We start from the raw sequence: 16842 nt of genomic DNA on the forward strand, positions 1-16842 counted from the left end.
AGCTGTAACTGATGTACAGGCAAAGCAAAAATTTTAAAAAAAAAACTTATGAAAAACAAATATTGCAATGATATTAGGATATACACTTCTGTATTTTTATTCTTATATAATGTTATTTGCTGGCTACTGTTGACCCCTAATTCAATTTGTTATTTTAAGTGTAATATATGAATTGTTGGGACTGAATTCATGTTCGGGGCCACGCTGTTATATGTATTGATGTACAGCTTTGAATGTGAATAGTTACTGTAATCTATATTTTACAACTTTTTCCTGGCTTTATTATATAAATTTTCTATGTGGTCAATGATTTCATCATATCATAATTTAATTACTTTTTTTCAAATATTTGTGCTTTAGATATAGTTGCCAGATGATGAATTTTACACGTATGCATGGTACTCTTGTTTTAAAAAAAGCATGTGGAATGTAGACGCTGGCTAGCATACTCTTCCTTTGGTCACAGCAGGTCTTGGTCGCGCCCTGGATTTTGGCAGGAGCCCGTGGAAGACCAGTGAGACCCTCTCTAGCCCCGCGTTCCCTGCTGGGTTTGGCCGAAGCACTCCCGCGTGGGCACCCCGGACTCCGGCCCGTAGAGGGCACTATCTTCCGCAATTCCGGACCGGAATTTTCGCCTCCCGCGTGACGCCCCGGCGGGCGCTTTACTAAAGCGGACCCGTGGGCGGGACGGAGCTGGGAGGAACATATTAAAGGCCGGACGCTTCCGGTGGAGGGCATCTGTGGCTGGGCTTGCTGGGATCATGGCGGAGAATCACTGCGAGCTTCTACAGCCGGCCCCAGGCGGTTTCGGGGTGGGGTTGGGGGGCAGCCTGTGCCGGCGCTGTAGCGCGGGGCTCGGCGCCCTGGCCCAGCGCCCCGGAAACGTGTCCAAGTGGGTCCGGCTCAACGTCGGCGGCACGTACTTTCTCACCACCCGGCAGACGCTGTGCCGGGATCCGAAATCTTTCCTGTATCGTTTGTGCCAGGCCGACCCCGACCTGGACTCGGACAAGGTGAGGGCTGCGCAGGCCGGCCAGGAGGGACCAGGTCGCCCTGGCCTGCGGCCCGCCGTACACCCCCTGCCTCATGCTCAGGAGACCCGTTCCGCGCTCCGAGCCCCGCACTTCCCTTGTCACCTGCTCGACCCGAGCCTCCAAACTCCCTGCGCAGGGCGGGGGAAAGAGAGGATAGCGCTCTAGCGCCTACTACTCTGAAGGATCCCCAGCCACTTCGCCTCGCGTCTCTTTAGCTCTCACTGCACGTCGGTGGAGGTTCCCTACATTCCGGACTGCTGTGAATCTATACTTTCTTTTCTTCCCTAGATTCTTTTGCCCCTGATGTGTGAGCACCTTCTTTTCTCCGTTTCAGTATACCTAACTGGTTTGGGAATCAGACCACCTTTTCATTTTTTTCTTTTCACATTCCATACGTTTGACAATGTTGGCGCGGGGGTGGGGTGGGGTAGTGACACGGTGGCCTGCCTTTCCCAGTGACTTGCATTTAGAGAATTGTTGCTCCGTAGTTTTTAGCCACAACACGCACCCCCCGCCCCGCCCCCATTCAGCACTCTTAAGAAAAGGCTCTCCATAGAATGATATTTCAAAGGGAATGTTGCTCATACTAAGTGTCAAAGAAGGGCCAGGTAGGAAATATTTTCAAGTCCGCTCTGTTACTATCCTAGTTTTTCACTGCCCTCGCAAAAGGATGATAATTTCCTTTTGGAGATTATTTTTCATCAAATATAATACTCACTGTTGTTCCAGAGAGTAATAGAAATTATTTTGTCGACTACCTTTACAAGACTTGTGTGGTTAAGGATGAGTATTCCGGAAGGTGTACAGGATTGAAACTGAGAAAAGGCTCTGTTGGAAAAATGTTATTACCTATATTTATCCCGGGGGATTTATAAGTCTTACTCTTACTTTCCTGGGTCCCAGTTGGGCCTATGTAACAGCACTTAGCTTTGTTCCTTGCCAGCCCAACATTTGCCAGGCATAAGACTTCCAAGAAAAATTCATATCCTTCAAGTTTCAGAAGCATGACAGAGACCATTCTCAGGGTGACATGAGCTATGATCAGGAAATGAGAACTGGAGTTACTGCAAAACTACCCTCATGAAGAGAAATCAGAGTTTGAGGTGCCAGCCTTCGGTCCTCTCTCCCAACCTCCTACCCCCAACCCCACACCTATTTCCGTTGCTCATTTGGCGAAGCGAAGAGAAATGACCTCCCAGAAAATGCCAGGATAGGAGTAGGCTTTTGTGTGCTATGGCCTTCCTTTTATATCATGGGTGTATTTTATTGTTTTGATTTTCTTTTAAAACTGTGGGCCTCAGTAGTCATTCACTAGCATTTTATTCCAGTGTTCCTGTTTTGTGTATTGAGTCGGATTTTAAGTTGCTTTTGTCCATTCGGTTCTTTTGAGGCAATGACTGGCGATTCAACACTGAAATAGTCGATTCAGAGACCATTAGCGATAGCTTAGAGTTAAGTCAATTCATCCCTTTATTGTACTGTTTCAAGACTACTTAAAAAATTAATACTTTACTGAGTACCAGGAGTCCTCTAGGCGAGGGTACTCTGTCAGAATGTATCTATGTTGTTGCTTTTTCAATTCTCATCCACTTAACCATACTTTTTCCTAAAATGTAAAACAGAAATTTAGAACACGAAGGTAAGGGAGCAGTTACAGTTTTCTGTCGCATAAAAGAGTAGATAGTAAGTAAGGGTTAGTTTTAGTCACAGATAAGGTGGATTTGCCAGGAAGAGTAATGCTAATTCGCATTAGTCATAGTAGTAGGGTTCTTTACCTCAAATGAGAAAATGTGTAAGATACTCAGCCTTTTCAGGTTGTCGCCCGCCCCTCCCGGTTCTGGTGAAAGAATGCCCCAGAGATTGACTCTGAGATAATTAAACCCTGAGTGAGGAATCTGAGGATTACAGGGAGGAGGGGAAGGGGTGTTTGGAGGGGGACCTGGCTGCTGGCTCCGCTCCTAATTACAAAATAGAAGAGAAACAGGATGTTGATTCACCCCTGAAAATCTCAAACCCTGACCCCCTAGTTAAGATTAATGAAAGCATACCTGGCATATAATCCTAGGGCTGAAGCTAAGTGTTGGCCTGGTGGAAGATTTCCTGCTGGGCACTCGAGGTGTTTATGGAGCACCTGGGCTGGCAGAAGAGTGGTGCTTGGAGAGGGGTTGAGTGGGGAGACTGAAAAGGGGGGATTCCAAGACATGGAAGGCCTGGAACCTTTCAGGAACCTGACGGGTTTGCGTTCACGGGGAGAATGCCTGTGGCTTGCTGTTGAATGCAGAATGTCTGGTGGGGAGCCCAGTCGGTGAAGCCGTGTGGGGGAGGTGGAGTCACAGGACATTTTCTTGAGGAGTGATTTTTTTAAGAAGGCAACAGACTTTGTTGTTAGGGAGGATGGGGAGCTGGGTTTCAAGTGGTCCCCCCTCCCCTTAAGTCTTCACATTCCCTGTCTCAGGACGGAGCCTGGGACCCGCCGCCATCTCCCACGCCCCCAAACCTTTACCGTGTCTTCTCAAGTTCTGACTCTGGGCCCATTGCTACCGTGGAGTTCTCTCTGTGGACAGCGCAAGTGTGAATTCTCTTTTCCTGCATCGGGGCTGGGACTGAGTCTTTGTTACTCCTTTCGGCTGTCCTGGGTCATTTTTCTCTCCCATGTTCCCTTAGGGGCAGGCCAGCTGTAATACTCCTTCCCAGAAGTGTTTCATAAATACTTGACGTGTGATTCATTTTGATTATGTCTCTCTGTATTCTGTGGTACCTGGCCCATAGGTATTGTTGAACAGGTTAGACTGTCTAGAGCTGGATCAGCCCTTGTGTCAGTGTGGGGAGGCTTTAGGAGTTTAAGGGCAACAGGATCTACTACGTGGTGGGTAACCACTCAGATGAAGGAGGTTTTGCGGGGGGTCTGGTGTCTGCCACTGAGCCAGGCCTGGAGAAAGCTGTGGGTTGCCCATTTGCTTTTGTCCTCTGACAGGGCTATTTTCCTGGCTTTGGCGTTGCGGAGTCTGTGGCAGCAGATGGGTCTTTGAGGGGTGGGGCCAGCACGGTGCTTCTGGTGACATGCCCCTTGCAGTTCTTTGCTTGTACTCGCTAGCTGGTGTTGGCAAGGCTCAAGATGGAAAGACAGCGAAAGGAACTTTATAGGCATGGCTAAAGGGCTAAGTGACGGGGGTGTGGGGTGGAAGTGTGAAATTTTAAGCCACCTGGCCGGACACGTGGGGATTATTTTGAGTGGAAAGCGCCTATTTTCTTTGGTGCAACTAAATCAGAGGTGAAGGGCTAACTTGCCGAATCTGTGCGGGCGTCTCGCGCACTGCTGAGAGCTGCGCCGGCCTGTCTGAGGCCACGAGTGGGTGTTAGTTCACACTTGGCTTGAGGATGTGGCTCTGGGTATGTTCTGAGCCCCGACCACACATCATGGTTTGTTCGGGACCTGAAGGAACGGTCCCCTTGCATGCCGGGCGCCATCCCTTTCCTCCCCCTGGTAGGGCAGGTGCTTGCCGCCAGCGAATGCTGAGGTCGCCTCTTCACAGGCACCTAACCTGAAGGCTCCTCTGACCTGAGGCAGCCCGAGAGTCAGTGCTGGAAAGTCCTAAGAAAGAGTGAGAAGAGCTTGCTGTAGGGCAGCAGCCGCCAGGCCATCAGCTGTGCATCCCTCAGTCATCTGAGGTGGCCCTGGAGGAAGTGGTGTCAGCTGCACAGCAGTTCCTCTTTCTGCTGAACGCGAATGCTTGTGCATCCTTCCGTTGCTCTTCTCCAGCAGGACAGTGACCGGCCCTGGTTCAGAGCGGCAGTCAGAGTACTGCGGTCCAGGTGATTTTTGCAAGCAGGGCTGTAGGGGAGCACGGATTCCCGCCTGTGCCAGGTGGTCCGTGGCTGCCTTCACCTATGCGTGGATGCTCGCGGCTCCTTTCAAGGGGCCCTCCAGGCCAGCAGTCTTTTGAGTCCCCTAAATGAGCCGATCTTGGCACCAAGGGAGGGGTCTGTGTGGCCAGGGTGCCAGCAGGCCACCTTGAGCACCGGTGCTCTCACCGGGCCTTGCCTCGGCAGCTCTCCCGACACTACAGAGCACGCAGAACATTCCAGTCGAGTTGGCGGGATGTGGTCACCGGGTGGCATGGAGCGTCTTCCCTGTTGGCACTCTGGGCCTGACTTGGACTCGGCCCACGACTGAGCTGGCTGTGTGCCTTGGGGTAAGTTAACCTACCTCTCTCAGCCACGGAGGCACTGTGAGCATTAAGGAAGATGATGAATGGAACACGTGCCCCGCCCAGTGCTTGGTGCTGCATTATTGCGGTCAATAGTGTTGGCTCTCAGGAGACTTTACTTTACTTTTGTACTTTATTTTTAGAAAGAATCTAGCAAGAATGCTTCCCCTCCCCGTCACGATGTGTTTTTGTTACTGCCTGTCTCTTACACAGACCCACTCGCTCACCAGCTCACCCAAACCTCGAGGTGCCTGGCCCCAGGCTTCCTCGCTTCCCCGGCTGCCTGTTCCCGCTCCCCTCACAGCCCCTGGCTGGTCTCAGGACAGGCCCTGGAGGACCAGTCCCCACTGTGGACAGCGGAGCCTATGCCCCGGGGAGGGGCGCAGCTTCCCGTGCAGCCGAGGTTTCTTGCAAGAAACGGGATGCCTTGGACCTGGAGAACACTGCTCCAGAGTTCGCATGCTATCGTCGTGTGTGGGGGGATGGGCTTGAGGCGTCCAAGTGAGGGATGTACCAACCGTCTCTCCCGCAGTTGTGTTCCCGTGGGTTTTTGTTTCCTCAGCGTTGGGCCTCCAGGATCTTGGCCTGCTTTTGCAAGGCGGCTTGGGTGGACGGGGATGGTTCTGGAAGGATGAGCTGGGCCAGCCACTCGTCGCTGATTGGTAGGCCAAGGAAAGTTTTTCACAACAGGAGACGGAGGGGCTCTGAGTGCCAGGCAGTCCTCGGGAGGAGGGCGTTAGGGAGCAGAGGAGCCAGCCCGGAGCGAAGGAAGGGCGGACTCTGCACTGGATCCGCTAGCAGGGCCGAGCGCAGGAAGAGAGCGGCGGCCGCCTGGGAGGCAGCAGGGCGGTGGCTCAGGTGCCTCGAGGGAGCAGTGGGCCAGGTATGAACCCCTGGCCGGCGTCCTGTCTGCAGTGTCCTGGAGCCCGGGGGGCTGGAGACTCTGGCCCTGAGGAGGCCTCACCCCAAGGCTGGCAGAACCCCAGAGTGTGTGTGCAGCCGGGGGGACACTGGGTTGTTCCCACTGGTGCCTCTGCCCTGGGGGTCATGGTTCTCACCTGTTCCTGTCTCTTTCGAGTTGGTTTTCTAACGCCAGCAGTTTCATGGTAAACGCCCCCACTCACACCTCTGAGGTAAGCAGCGTGACCTCTGTAGGGGATTTCTGTGCAGGTGTTCTGTCCCTGAGATGCGTCTAGGGAGGGAAGTACCTGAGAACACAGGGCAGGCGGACGTCGCCTTGCCTTGTGCCATAAATGTTCGTAACAGCCGTGACCTGGGCAGGTGGCGCTGGAGCTCGCGGGTTCACCGCAGCATTCTGCTCACGACTGTCCTCCCCGCTCGGGCGACGGGCGACCTTCCCTAAGCGGGCCTGGTCCTGCCCAACTGTGAACCACGCCCACCGTGCCTGGAGCTCGGTGGGACCCCCGTCAGGTGACCCTGAGGCACGTTTGTTCCAAGAGAAAGAAGCCTCAGGAGCCTCCTGGGTGGGCGGGGGGGGGTCTTGGCTTCTGATGAGCCTCATTCGAGTCATGCGTGTCATCCTAAACTCTGGGTTTCTAAGCCACAATACTTTCTATTTATTCTTTTAATGATTTTTTATTTGATTTTTATTGTATATTTCCCCATTACCATTTAGTCCCCTGATCCCCTCCCCCGCCCGGCAGTTGCCACACAGGTGTCCGTGTCCGTGTCCAGGAGTCCTCTTTCCTTTTTGCTCAGTCCCTCCGCCCCCTAACCTCCCCCACCCCACAAGCTGTCATCTGCTCTCCATCTGTGAGCCTGTCTCTGCTTTGCTGAGCTGCGGTACTTTTAGTGGAGTCTGTCTGGGGCTGGGGAGCCAGCCTGGGGGCCAGGGCCCCGATGTCGGAGGGGGTTTGTTTCCAGGGGAGGTGGCCAGCAGCAGCGCTGAGGGTCAGAAGGACCCAGAGCCCCGACACATGCATCCCTGTCTCTGCCGGGAGCCCTTGTTTTTCTTAAACCGCCCCAGTATGCTGGAAGGCTTCAGATCTCTGGGTGCACACAGGGCACTGTGGGGCCTGCTGCAGGCAAAACCACGTCAGAACCAGCTGGCAGCTGAGCGCGTGCAGCGCGGTGGTGGCGTGAGGTCGCAGCCCCGCTCTGTTCATCTGGTGCCTGGGACAAGCCTGTGGTCTCTGGGACTCCGTTTCCTCATTTGTAGTTGGTGATGCCTCCCGCCTCTTCCGGGTCGAGGATTTGAGAAACTGCAGAAAACAAAGCAGAAGAGAGGGCAGAGGTGAAGGTTTTGTGGGCCCTCTCAAAATCAATAATCTCAGAATAAAAAGTAAGTGTTTCTGATGAAATTGATTGCAAACGTTTGTGTACAGAAGACCCTGTGCTTTTGCACTTAGATTTCAATGGGAGAAATGTGACAGAGAAGGTATCTCGCATTTAACTCAGGACACCCAGCGCTCTTAATTTCAAGTCTCCAGTGGCCATCCCTGTTCTGCTGCAACAAAGTAGTGGCCGTGTCCATTTCCCAGCGATCGAAAGGAGCCAAGTGCATACGCTCTGTAAAGTCAACCCAGGAGGCGGAGTGGGACATGTCAACAGAATTATTTTCTGTTTAGACTTTTGCACGAGAGCCTGACGTTCTCGACCCCCGTTCCCTGTCATTTTCAAGACCACGTAGTTGTGTCACGGAGTGGCAGCCCTTAGGGACAAGTGGCCTCCGATTTATCCGCGATGCTCGGCTGGGCAGTGCATTCAATTCTGCCTTGAAGGGCCGGGTTTTACCGCTGGGCATGCAGCACGGGCAGGGAGCGCCTCAGTCTCCGGGGGCTGTCTGAGTGGGCCGGGTGCCTTACTGGTCCTCAGAGCACCCCTGGGTAGGCTCAGAGGAGTGGTGGTGTGGGGCTCACTCAGTGGCTCCCAGTCGGGGTTGTCTTCTCCCCCCTCGCTCAGTTTTGGGCACCCAGGTCCGGGGTCTCCTGAGACGGCATGTGACGTGGGCTCCGCCCTGCCCTTGCCCGCCCGCTCCTCTTGAGAAGTGACTGCAGACACTGCTCCAGGCTGTGGCCAAGGCCTCGTCTCTGCGTCCTGGTGGTTGCCCTGCTCAGGCCCAACAGCCCCATGGCCCGGGCTCAGGAATGAAGGGTTCAGTCTTCTCCAGCAGGCCAGCGGCTGGACTGGATTTGCACACACGCAAATAGGACCACTACTTTGCTGCCAACAGAAAAGGGATGGCCACTGGAGACTTGAAATTAAGAGGGCTGGGTGTCTGCAGCTAAGCGCAAGATATAGTCTCTCTGTCCAATTTCCTCAAGGGAATCTAAATGCAAAAAGCACAGGATTTTCTATGCAGAAACATTTGCAATCCACACCCCTTTGGGGGCCCCCTTGGCGTGGGATTGAGGCATTCAGTCAACCTGGCATCACTAAGCCCCCCTCCGCTCCCCGGTGTGTGCACTGCAGGGGACAGTATGCTGGCTTCCATTAAATATTCAAGAGCCAAGTACAGCATTGATCTTTTTTATTTAAAATTTTTAGTGTGAGAGAGAGAGAACATTTATCTTTTGATGCCTTTAGGGTAGACATTAAGGCAGCCCTTCACAAGTAGGTCATGTGCTAATCCACTGAGAAGTGGCGAAGGTCAATAGAGGGAAATGATTTGTCCAGAATGCAGTTTGTGGAGAATGCAGTCTTAGTTCTGGCTCTTTTACCAAAAAGGAAGGAGGAAGGGAAAGGGAAAGGCAAGGCAAGGAGGAGACCCATCCTTACCATTCTATGAATGGAGCACTTGCTTGTTATGTAAATCGAGGAAAGGACAGCAAGAGGGAGGAAGAGAGGCCCAGGAGTCTTGCCACCCAGCCACTGTTAGGTCTTGGTCCACTTCCTTGCTGTGTAAGTGTGGCCACCTCAGGTGTACGTCATCAGGGCCTCCTGGGGCCGACGCAGACTTGTGGAGCAGTGAAGTAACCTTAGTGCAGCCTGCCGACTGCTGTGCCTCAGTCACACCCAGCTGCTGGTGTGGACATCACTGAGATGGTCCTCTGTGCTGTGCATATGTGAGCGTGACTTCTGACTCTGGGGTTTTTCTGTATTTCCGTGTTCCGTATTTTCCTTTATTTCCACATTAGCAACACAAGCACGTGAGGTGTCGAGGGGGCGAAGGCCTGGCACGCGCGTCAGTCACGGTCTCGTCGGCTTGCCAGCAGCGATGTCCGAGGGTGCCTGTCCACGGCCCACCCTCGCCAGCGCTCCTCGACTCTGGAGCACGCTGCTCATGCTCGGATACGTGGCTTTGGCAGAGTCCTGCTCATGTGCTTCTAAGTGAGAGTCAGTCTGTGGTCATGTGGGCTGCAGCTGGACACTAGGACCTGTGGAATTTCGGGGTCTTGGCGTAGGGACCCTGGCCCTTCCTGCAGAGGTGGAAAATCTCCCTTCTGGCAATTGCGGTGATGAGAGAGCACAGCTCCCATCGCTGCCGCCTGTTCTGTCCTAACCCTGCCATCTCGGCCCGGTTTCTTAACCAGGCCATCTGATCAAAACAAGTCCACAGGAAGAATGAAGCCAGCGAGTGCTGACGTGACTCCAGGGGGAACTGCTCACCCGTGGCAAAGCTGGACAGGCTGGCTTGTCGTTGGTAGAGAATGGTGCAGCCTCTCACTCGAGGCCACTTGTTCTTTGACATCTCGAGGTTCCCGCTGTGGACCCGCGGCTCCGGCGCCATGCGGGTGGGCCTCGAGGCATGCCTGGGAGGTGGGCCCTGTGGCTTCCCTCCTGGGAAGGAATGCTGGGGCCCACGCTGCTGGGACCAGTGTGAAGGCAGCTGCTGGGCTGGGTGTCCTGCCCTCAGAGCCTGGTGATGCCTGGGCAGATGTGCAGCTCAGAGTTGAGCCACGTGGGAGAAACACAGAATGATGAGGGTCCCTTCTAAAGCCTACTCTGGTTGCACGTGTCCTCACGGAGGCCAGCCCAGCAGCAGGTGCGTCTGGAGTGACTGGCACATTTTGGATGCCCCAGAGTGCTGGCATGCATTCCAGGAGTGTGGAAGGGTGCCCAGTCAGGGTTCTGTTGTGCATCTGAACACCTAGCCCCTGGGCACCTCTCTAGAGATGGCCTTGGCCTTAGCTTTCTAAATCAGTGTATCTAATCTAGTCTCTCAGTGTGGCCTCTGCGAGGTTTACAGGGAAAGCATTTTTCTATTAAAAATAAAATAGGATTCTAGTGTAAAATTCACATCGAATTTTTTTAAAGATTTTATTTTTAGAGAGGGGAAGGGAGGGAGATAGGGAGAGAAACTTCAATGTGTGGTTGACACTCAAGCGTCCCCCACCAAGGGCACATCCCTCACCAGGGACCCGGCCTGCAACTCAGGCATGATCCCTGACCGGGAATCCAACCAGCCACCCCCTGGTTTGCAGGGCCAGCACTCAATCCACAGCCACACCAGCCAGGGCATTCACGTGGATTTTTAAGGTAAGCCAAACAAGGCACTGCCAAAACTGAGTTGAAGCTCCTGAGCCTCAGAAAAGGGACATACAGTGTGACCCTTGAGGCCTGCCCCGTCCCGACCCTTTTCTGAATGAGCCTCACATTTCAAGGTCCAACCCCAGTGCCAGCCTCCCCCATGCCCAGTCCAGACTCCCTGTCTGTGTTCTATTGGTGCCCAGGCAGCTGCTCCTACTCCTTACCCCCAGTCTGCTGTATGCCACAATTCTGCCAACTCTCCTGTCTTTTCCTCTTTTTCTATTTCACCTGTCCCTCCAAACTTTTAGGCCTAGGTCACCTTTGTGTGTCTCATGGTGCTCAGCATACTGTTGCCACTCAGTAAATGTCCTTTTCTTGTTCTGCCAGGTCCCTACTCCAAGTGCAATGCTTAGGCTGTGGCTCGTGTGGCCTTGAGTCTAGGGTCTGACCACACTGAAGCTGGCCCTGAGCCCTGGTGCCTTGTGACAAGGGAGGCTCCCTGGGGTGTCCTAAGGGTGGAGATGAGCCTTGTCCTCTTTCATCTTTCATGCATAACCTCCCAGCTGTCTGTGACATAGCAGTGAGCTGATGAATAATTCCTGAGTTTGGTGATGTGCAAATGTCATGGTTTGGCTCTTTTCATTCATGGGAGAAGAGGGTGCCCTTCGATTCCATGTTCTAGCAGGTCCGTCCCTTTCTTTCTAGACCTCAGCCCCTTTGTTGGAAACGGTGGTGTTTTCACCAGTAGGGAGGCTGCTGAAGCAACATTCTTCTGGGAGTTGGTCTGTAGGGTCCTTTAGCCTGGCTTGAAGAACAGTAGAGGTCTATCTAGAGGCCTGGGAGGCAGGGGCCCAGAAGACAATGTGAGACCAGTGCTTCCTTAATACGGCGGGTGGAGCCATAGGGTGAATTTGGGAAGTCTTTGTGGTTGGGACACTGCCCTGGGGGACAGGAAGTCCACAGTAGGGGGAGAGGGGGAGCAGGCAGTGGCTGGAGACTGGACTGAGTGACAGGCCTACAGGAGAGAAGGGCACAGACATGCTCTGGGCTGAGCAGGGTCTACACATAGGCCAGCGAGACTCTAGGTCCAATTGGTTTCACGTCCGGAGCCCTAATTAATCTGACGGAAGAGAACAACTTTGTAAAGGTGGATTTAAGGAAGAAGCCCTTGAAACTATGAGGTTTTACTACACAAATTCCAGAATTTAATGTTCATGAATGAGAAATGAGGTTCTAACAGGGAGTATTGCTATGATCAAGACGCCTCCTGCCTCCTTGTGTCTCTGCGCTGTGGGGCCTGTGGGCATGTCACGTCTAAAAGGTTTAGGTGTATCCACCGGGCCACCTCTCCTACAGAGATGCCTGATGCTGTCCTGGGGCTATAGCCAGCCAACTGCTCTAGTATTCTTAGTGGCCCTCACCTGCAGAGGCCCTCTTATGAGCCCAAAGAGCCACTCTCTGGACAGGGAGGCCACATAGACTCAGACTGATTTATGGAGTCACAGTCTCAGCACCCTCTATCTTCCTCAGGGCCACTGGTCCAGGTACCAGGCTCTGCCTGGGAAAGGCAGGCAGGCTTGCAGGAGGGAGCAGGGTTCTCAGTGGGCTGAATTCATTAGCATGGAGGGAGAAGATGTTTGGTCCCTCATCTACCCAGTAGCCCCACTGGAAGGCTGCCTGGGTGGGGTCATACTCATCAACCCAAATCAGATGTGCAGCCCACACATCTGTGGTATTCTGGCAGCATTGGATCCATTGCCTTGGGTGGATCAGTCCCTGTTGTGCTCCCCTATACCTGTGTGACTTGTTGGCCATAGACTCCCTGACATCTGTTACTCTGCACAGCCACCACAGCGTCCACTCCAGTAGTATTGCATAGGGACTGCCCCCACCCTAGTATCTCTCTCCCCGGCCACAGATGCAATAGCCAAAGATACTGTGGTTGGAACTGACTGAAGACTCTAGTGGGTGGCAAGGGGTCCCTGGTTCTCAGAGATGCCCCCAGTGCTGGGGGCAAAACCAGGGCTGGCATGGGTGTAGGAGAAGCACCCTCTGATGGTCTGTTTTGTAGACAGCTTGGACTCCAGGACCACTGCCCAGCAAGTGAGGCTCTCTTGGTGGTCAGCAGTCACTGGAACCCTTAGGGAAAATGAGTTTCTGCTCTATGTGCTTCTGACCTGGACCGTCATTGCTGATCCCCTATCCTGCACACTTGCCTAGGGAGAAACCCCAAAATGAGAGGTTTCTGGCTACCCCAATATGGGGAGAGGTTTCAGGAAACCCCAATATGGTCCCTGGCTATAGAGACCATATTCCTTCAGAATTGGGCCCATCAGTGTCAGCCCTGCCTATAAGAGCTTTCCATGAAGGAGAATCTCTTAGTGATTCTATGGGACAGTTTCTAAAATGAAAAATAATCAGCTTTTTCTTAGAAATCTTTGGAGCTGTCAGGAAAGAGGCCCATACATAATCACCTTGCCTTACAGTGAATAAAGGAAGGTTATCTTATTACAAAACGTAATTTAAACTTGGCTAGACCTCTTCTGGCTGGTATGGCTGAGTTGGTTGGAGTGTCACCCCATAACTGAAATGTTATGGGTTCGATTCCCAGTCAGGGCACATACCTCTGCTGCAGGTTCGATCCCTGGTCTGCGTGTGTACAAGAGGCAACCAGCTGATCTTTCTCACAGCAGTGTTTCTCCCTTTCTTTCTCCCTTCCTTTCTAAAAAGCAATGGAAAATGAAGTCCTTGGATGAGGATTAAAAAAAAAAAAAAAAAGAAAAGGCCCTGGCGGATGTCAGTTGGTTGGGCATTGTCCATCAAAGTGAAAGTTTCCCAGTTCAGTTCCAGGTCATGGCACATGCCTGGGTTGAAGGTTTGGGTCCTGGTCTGAACATGTATGAGAGGCAACTGATTGATGTTTCTCTCCCTCTCTTTCTTCCTACCTTCCCCTCTCTCTAAAAATAAATAAATGAAATCTTAAACAAACAAAACTTGGCTTAGACCTGAAGTGGTGACAGATCAGGGTTGGAGGCTGCAGATGGCAGGAGGCATACAGCACTACTTAGGGATTCCCTAAAGTGCCATGAAAATTTATCTGGTTGTGGGTTAGAAACACAACCCAAATGCCTCTAAAACACCTTTTAAACGTGGCCTGTCCTGGAATTAGCTTTGGGACTGCTGCTTTCTTTTCCAGGATTCATATTGGTGTTTTGTTCTTTGTAGGATGAAACAGGTGCCTATTTAATCGACAGAGATCCCACCTATTTTGGGCCTGTGCTGAATTACCTGAGACATGGAAAGCTGGTCATTAACAAAGACCTCGCAGAAGAAGGTGAGTTGAGGGCAGGATCCTGTGAAGGTGCCAGCTGGACCCCTATAGGCCTGAGCCGCCTCATGGAGCAGGCTCTGTGCACTGGGGCGAGGCTGGCATTTGAGTGCTCTGCCTGTTGTAGAGATTCTAGGTGCCCAAGTCCCCTCACTTGTCCCGCAACTTCTTCACAAACCTCCCATGAGGCAGCAGATGCTGATTTTAGAGAGCCTCTTCCTGTTCTCTCCTCCAAGAAACAAAGGCCAATTAGAGCTGGGCCGGTCCATCAGGACCGCTGTAGCCGAAGGGCTTAGGGACTTTGGTCCAGGTCCCTGCAACTCCCTGTCTGTGGGCAGATCCATGGGCTGCCTCTTTCAAGTGTCTAATGATGCATGAGGGTGAGGGCTTCTCCCTCGGAAGACCACCTATTCTCACAGGCACTTTGACTAAAACAGTTTGAGGGCCGTGTGTTAGGAATATGTTCACTATGTGAGTCTGTCAGGCGTCCCTCAGAGCCCCTGGGCCTGCTGTCTTCTGGGGCACCGCTGTGCGCTGTCACCTCTGAGTCCTTTCTGCGTTCTCAAATGCTGTTACCGTGTTCTGATTCTGGTCACAGGGGGCGGGGATGCCAGGCACAGCCCTGGGGACACCAGGTCCGAGGCTGGTGTCTGCATGCTCTGGTGTGGACTTGGCTCCAAGCACCAGGAAGGTTTGGAGAAGTTCAGGACACTATGACTCAGAGTGGACTCTGGCCCCTCTGCTCTGCTTTTGTCCTGGAATGACTGCCAGTACTGAACTGTGTAATTCAGCTCTCATCATATTCCATGTCTTTTCTGGATCTCTGAACCCCTTTTTTTTTGCTCACACACTGGTATGGTTTGGGACACCCTTCATTTGTGTTGTATGTGGGCATCTGTACAGTTCAAAACTAAACTTCACGATCTCTTCCCAATGCGATTTGCTTAGGAAGGGGTACTTGATGTGACCAAGCCCTGCCACTTGGCCTTGATTACCTCCCTTCCTAATGGCCTCTGACACGGTGTTATCAGGAGAAATGCCCGTGTGAACACCATTTCCTTCAGACTATAGCGCTTGGAGTGTCCAGGTGAAAGAAAGTGTGCCCTTTAGGCCCAAGCATTTGTCCTAAAACCTTTGGTGCTCATTTGCAATACCCCCCAGTCCCCACTCGTTGATCTGAAGGGAGGGTTGGCGGTCGCCTCCTCATCCTGAGGAGTGAGTCTAGATGGGAAGCCCTGTCTTGGGGCAGCCCTGAAGAGACATCCTGCCTGGCAGGTTGCTGCCCGCCTCCACCTTCACCCTCTGTCACCTCACTTGGTGACCTGGTTAGGAGGCAGCTCGAGTGGGTCCAGCAACCGGAGCTCACAGCTCTGAGATTCTGGTGCTGCCTGTGAAGGGACTGTACCGTGCAGAGTGAGGTTTGGCCAGGACGACCAGGCATGGCAACAGAAGACACACTCTGAACCTTCTGGACTACCCATGAGGAACCCCTAAAGCAGACCCCCTCCTATTAGTTCTTGATTTCAAGTCTCTAAATAATGTGCATTACAAACGGCCATCTTTGGGAAGAAAGGAGTTCTAAACTGGCAAGAGTCCTAGAGCAAGGAGACACCCCCTCAACCAGCCACAGTCTAATGTTTGAATAGGGAAACTGAAGTGTCAGATGACTCAGAGACCCGCACAAGGCTGGCTGGGCAGGCCTGAGCCTCTCGTGGAGGGGGAGAAAGAAGAGTTGGCCAGCCCAGAGCAGACAGATGCAGGCTGTGCAGGGAAAATTCCCCAGTTCATTTCATATGCCTGGCATGGAGCTCACAGTCCACACTCATGGACCTGTGTGTAAAATAGCTGTTGTGCATGTGAGTTCTGTACCTAGCAGGTCACTTGGAGAGTATTCATGCAGGAGTGTGTTTAGTAAACACACTGCTCTCCATCTGAGCCCTCTGGCCCCTGTTCTGGGGAGCCCCGCTGAGAGCCAACAGTGTCTGCATGCAGACTCTTGGGGTGTTAGGATGGGCTGACAGGCACAGGCCACAGGTTTACAGCAGGGCTGAAATAAGATGTTTATCCTTTGATTTGGTGACAATTAAAGTTATTTTTCTCTATTCCAGGAGTGTTAGAGGAAGCGGAATTTTATAATATCACCTCACTAATAAAACTTGTAAAGGACAAAATTAGAGAACGAGACAGCAAAACATCACAGGTGAGACCAGTGACTGGAAGCTTCTGAGGCCTGGCGCATATGCGTGACTCCTTCCCTCTTCCCTACTCATTGACCAAAGGCAGCTGGTCAGCCTCTTCATGAGGCTTTGAGATATGACTCTCCTGTCATGATGACCATCTTCCTCTGTAATCACCCTGGCACCTAATGGCACCATGGCAGGCATGAAGGGTGAATTCATCTAGCCCTGTCCAGCCTGTCCTCAGGAAGTCCTGTTCCAGTGGGAAGGGACAGACAGCTGCCAGGGAAGAAAGTCCAGTGAGGGTGAGGAGCTGGCGGGGAACAGGAAGCCTCTGAGGGGGAGTGAGCGTGGGCAGGCAGGGCACTGAAGTGCAAAGGGCCTGCAGGCTATGTGCTTGCCTGTTCAGAGAGCCTGTCTGTGTGTACGGGGCGGTGGGGCGGAGAATGGAATGGGGAGAGCTGGCTTTGAGCTGGGGGCAGGTGGTGGATGCAGGGGTCCTACAGACTTATGTCGGTGCAATAAGAACTCAGCTCTACTGGGAAAGAAAGGCTCATTTGGTTCTCTTTGTGCTGTTTGTGTGCCTGGTGGTGCTGGAGCCAGCACAGCCACTCTGCTGCCCATTAGGCCAGCACTGTTTGAAGTGGCCTGTGTCTGGCACCTCT

General features: G+C 52.7%; 1 protein-coding gene across 1 annotated transcript in view; it reads left to right on the plus strand.

Annotated features, from left to right (window-relative positions):
* The first annotated feature begins 742 nt into the window (after positions 1–742).
* KCTD5 (potassium channel tetramerization domain containing 5) overlaps positions 743–16842 on the plus strand; it is a 28784-nt gene continuing 12684 nt past the window's right edge. The window contains exons 1-3 of the mRNA XM_054589448.1: positions 743–1013; positions 13898–14006; positions 16109–16200. Coding sequence (XP_054445423.1) covers positions 762–1013; positions 13898–14006; positions 16109–16200 — 453 coding nt within the window. The 5' untranslated portion in view covers positions 743–761. The remainder of the gene's footprint in view (positions 1014–13897; positions 14007–16108; positions 16201–16842) is intronic.

Source organism: Pteronotus mesoamericanus, unplaced genomic scaffold (assembly GCF_021234165.1).
Source record: "Pteronotus mesoamericanus isolate MK-2021 breed Mesoamerican mustached bat unplaced genomic scaffold, CSHL_Meso_final scaffold_167, whole genome shotgun sequence".
NCBI classification, from domain to species: domain Eukaryota; kingdom Metazoa; phylum Chordata; class Mammalia; order Chiroptera; family Mormoopidae; genus Pteronotus; species Pteronotus mesoamericanus.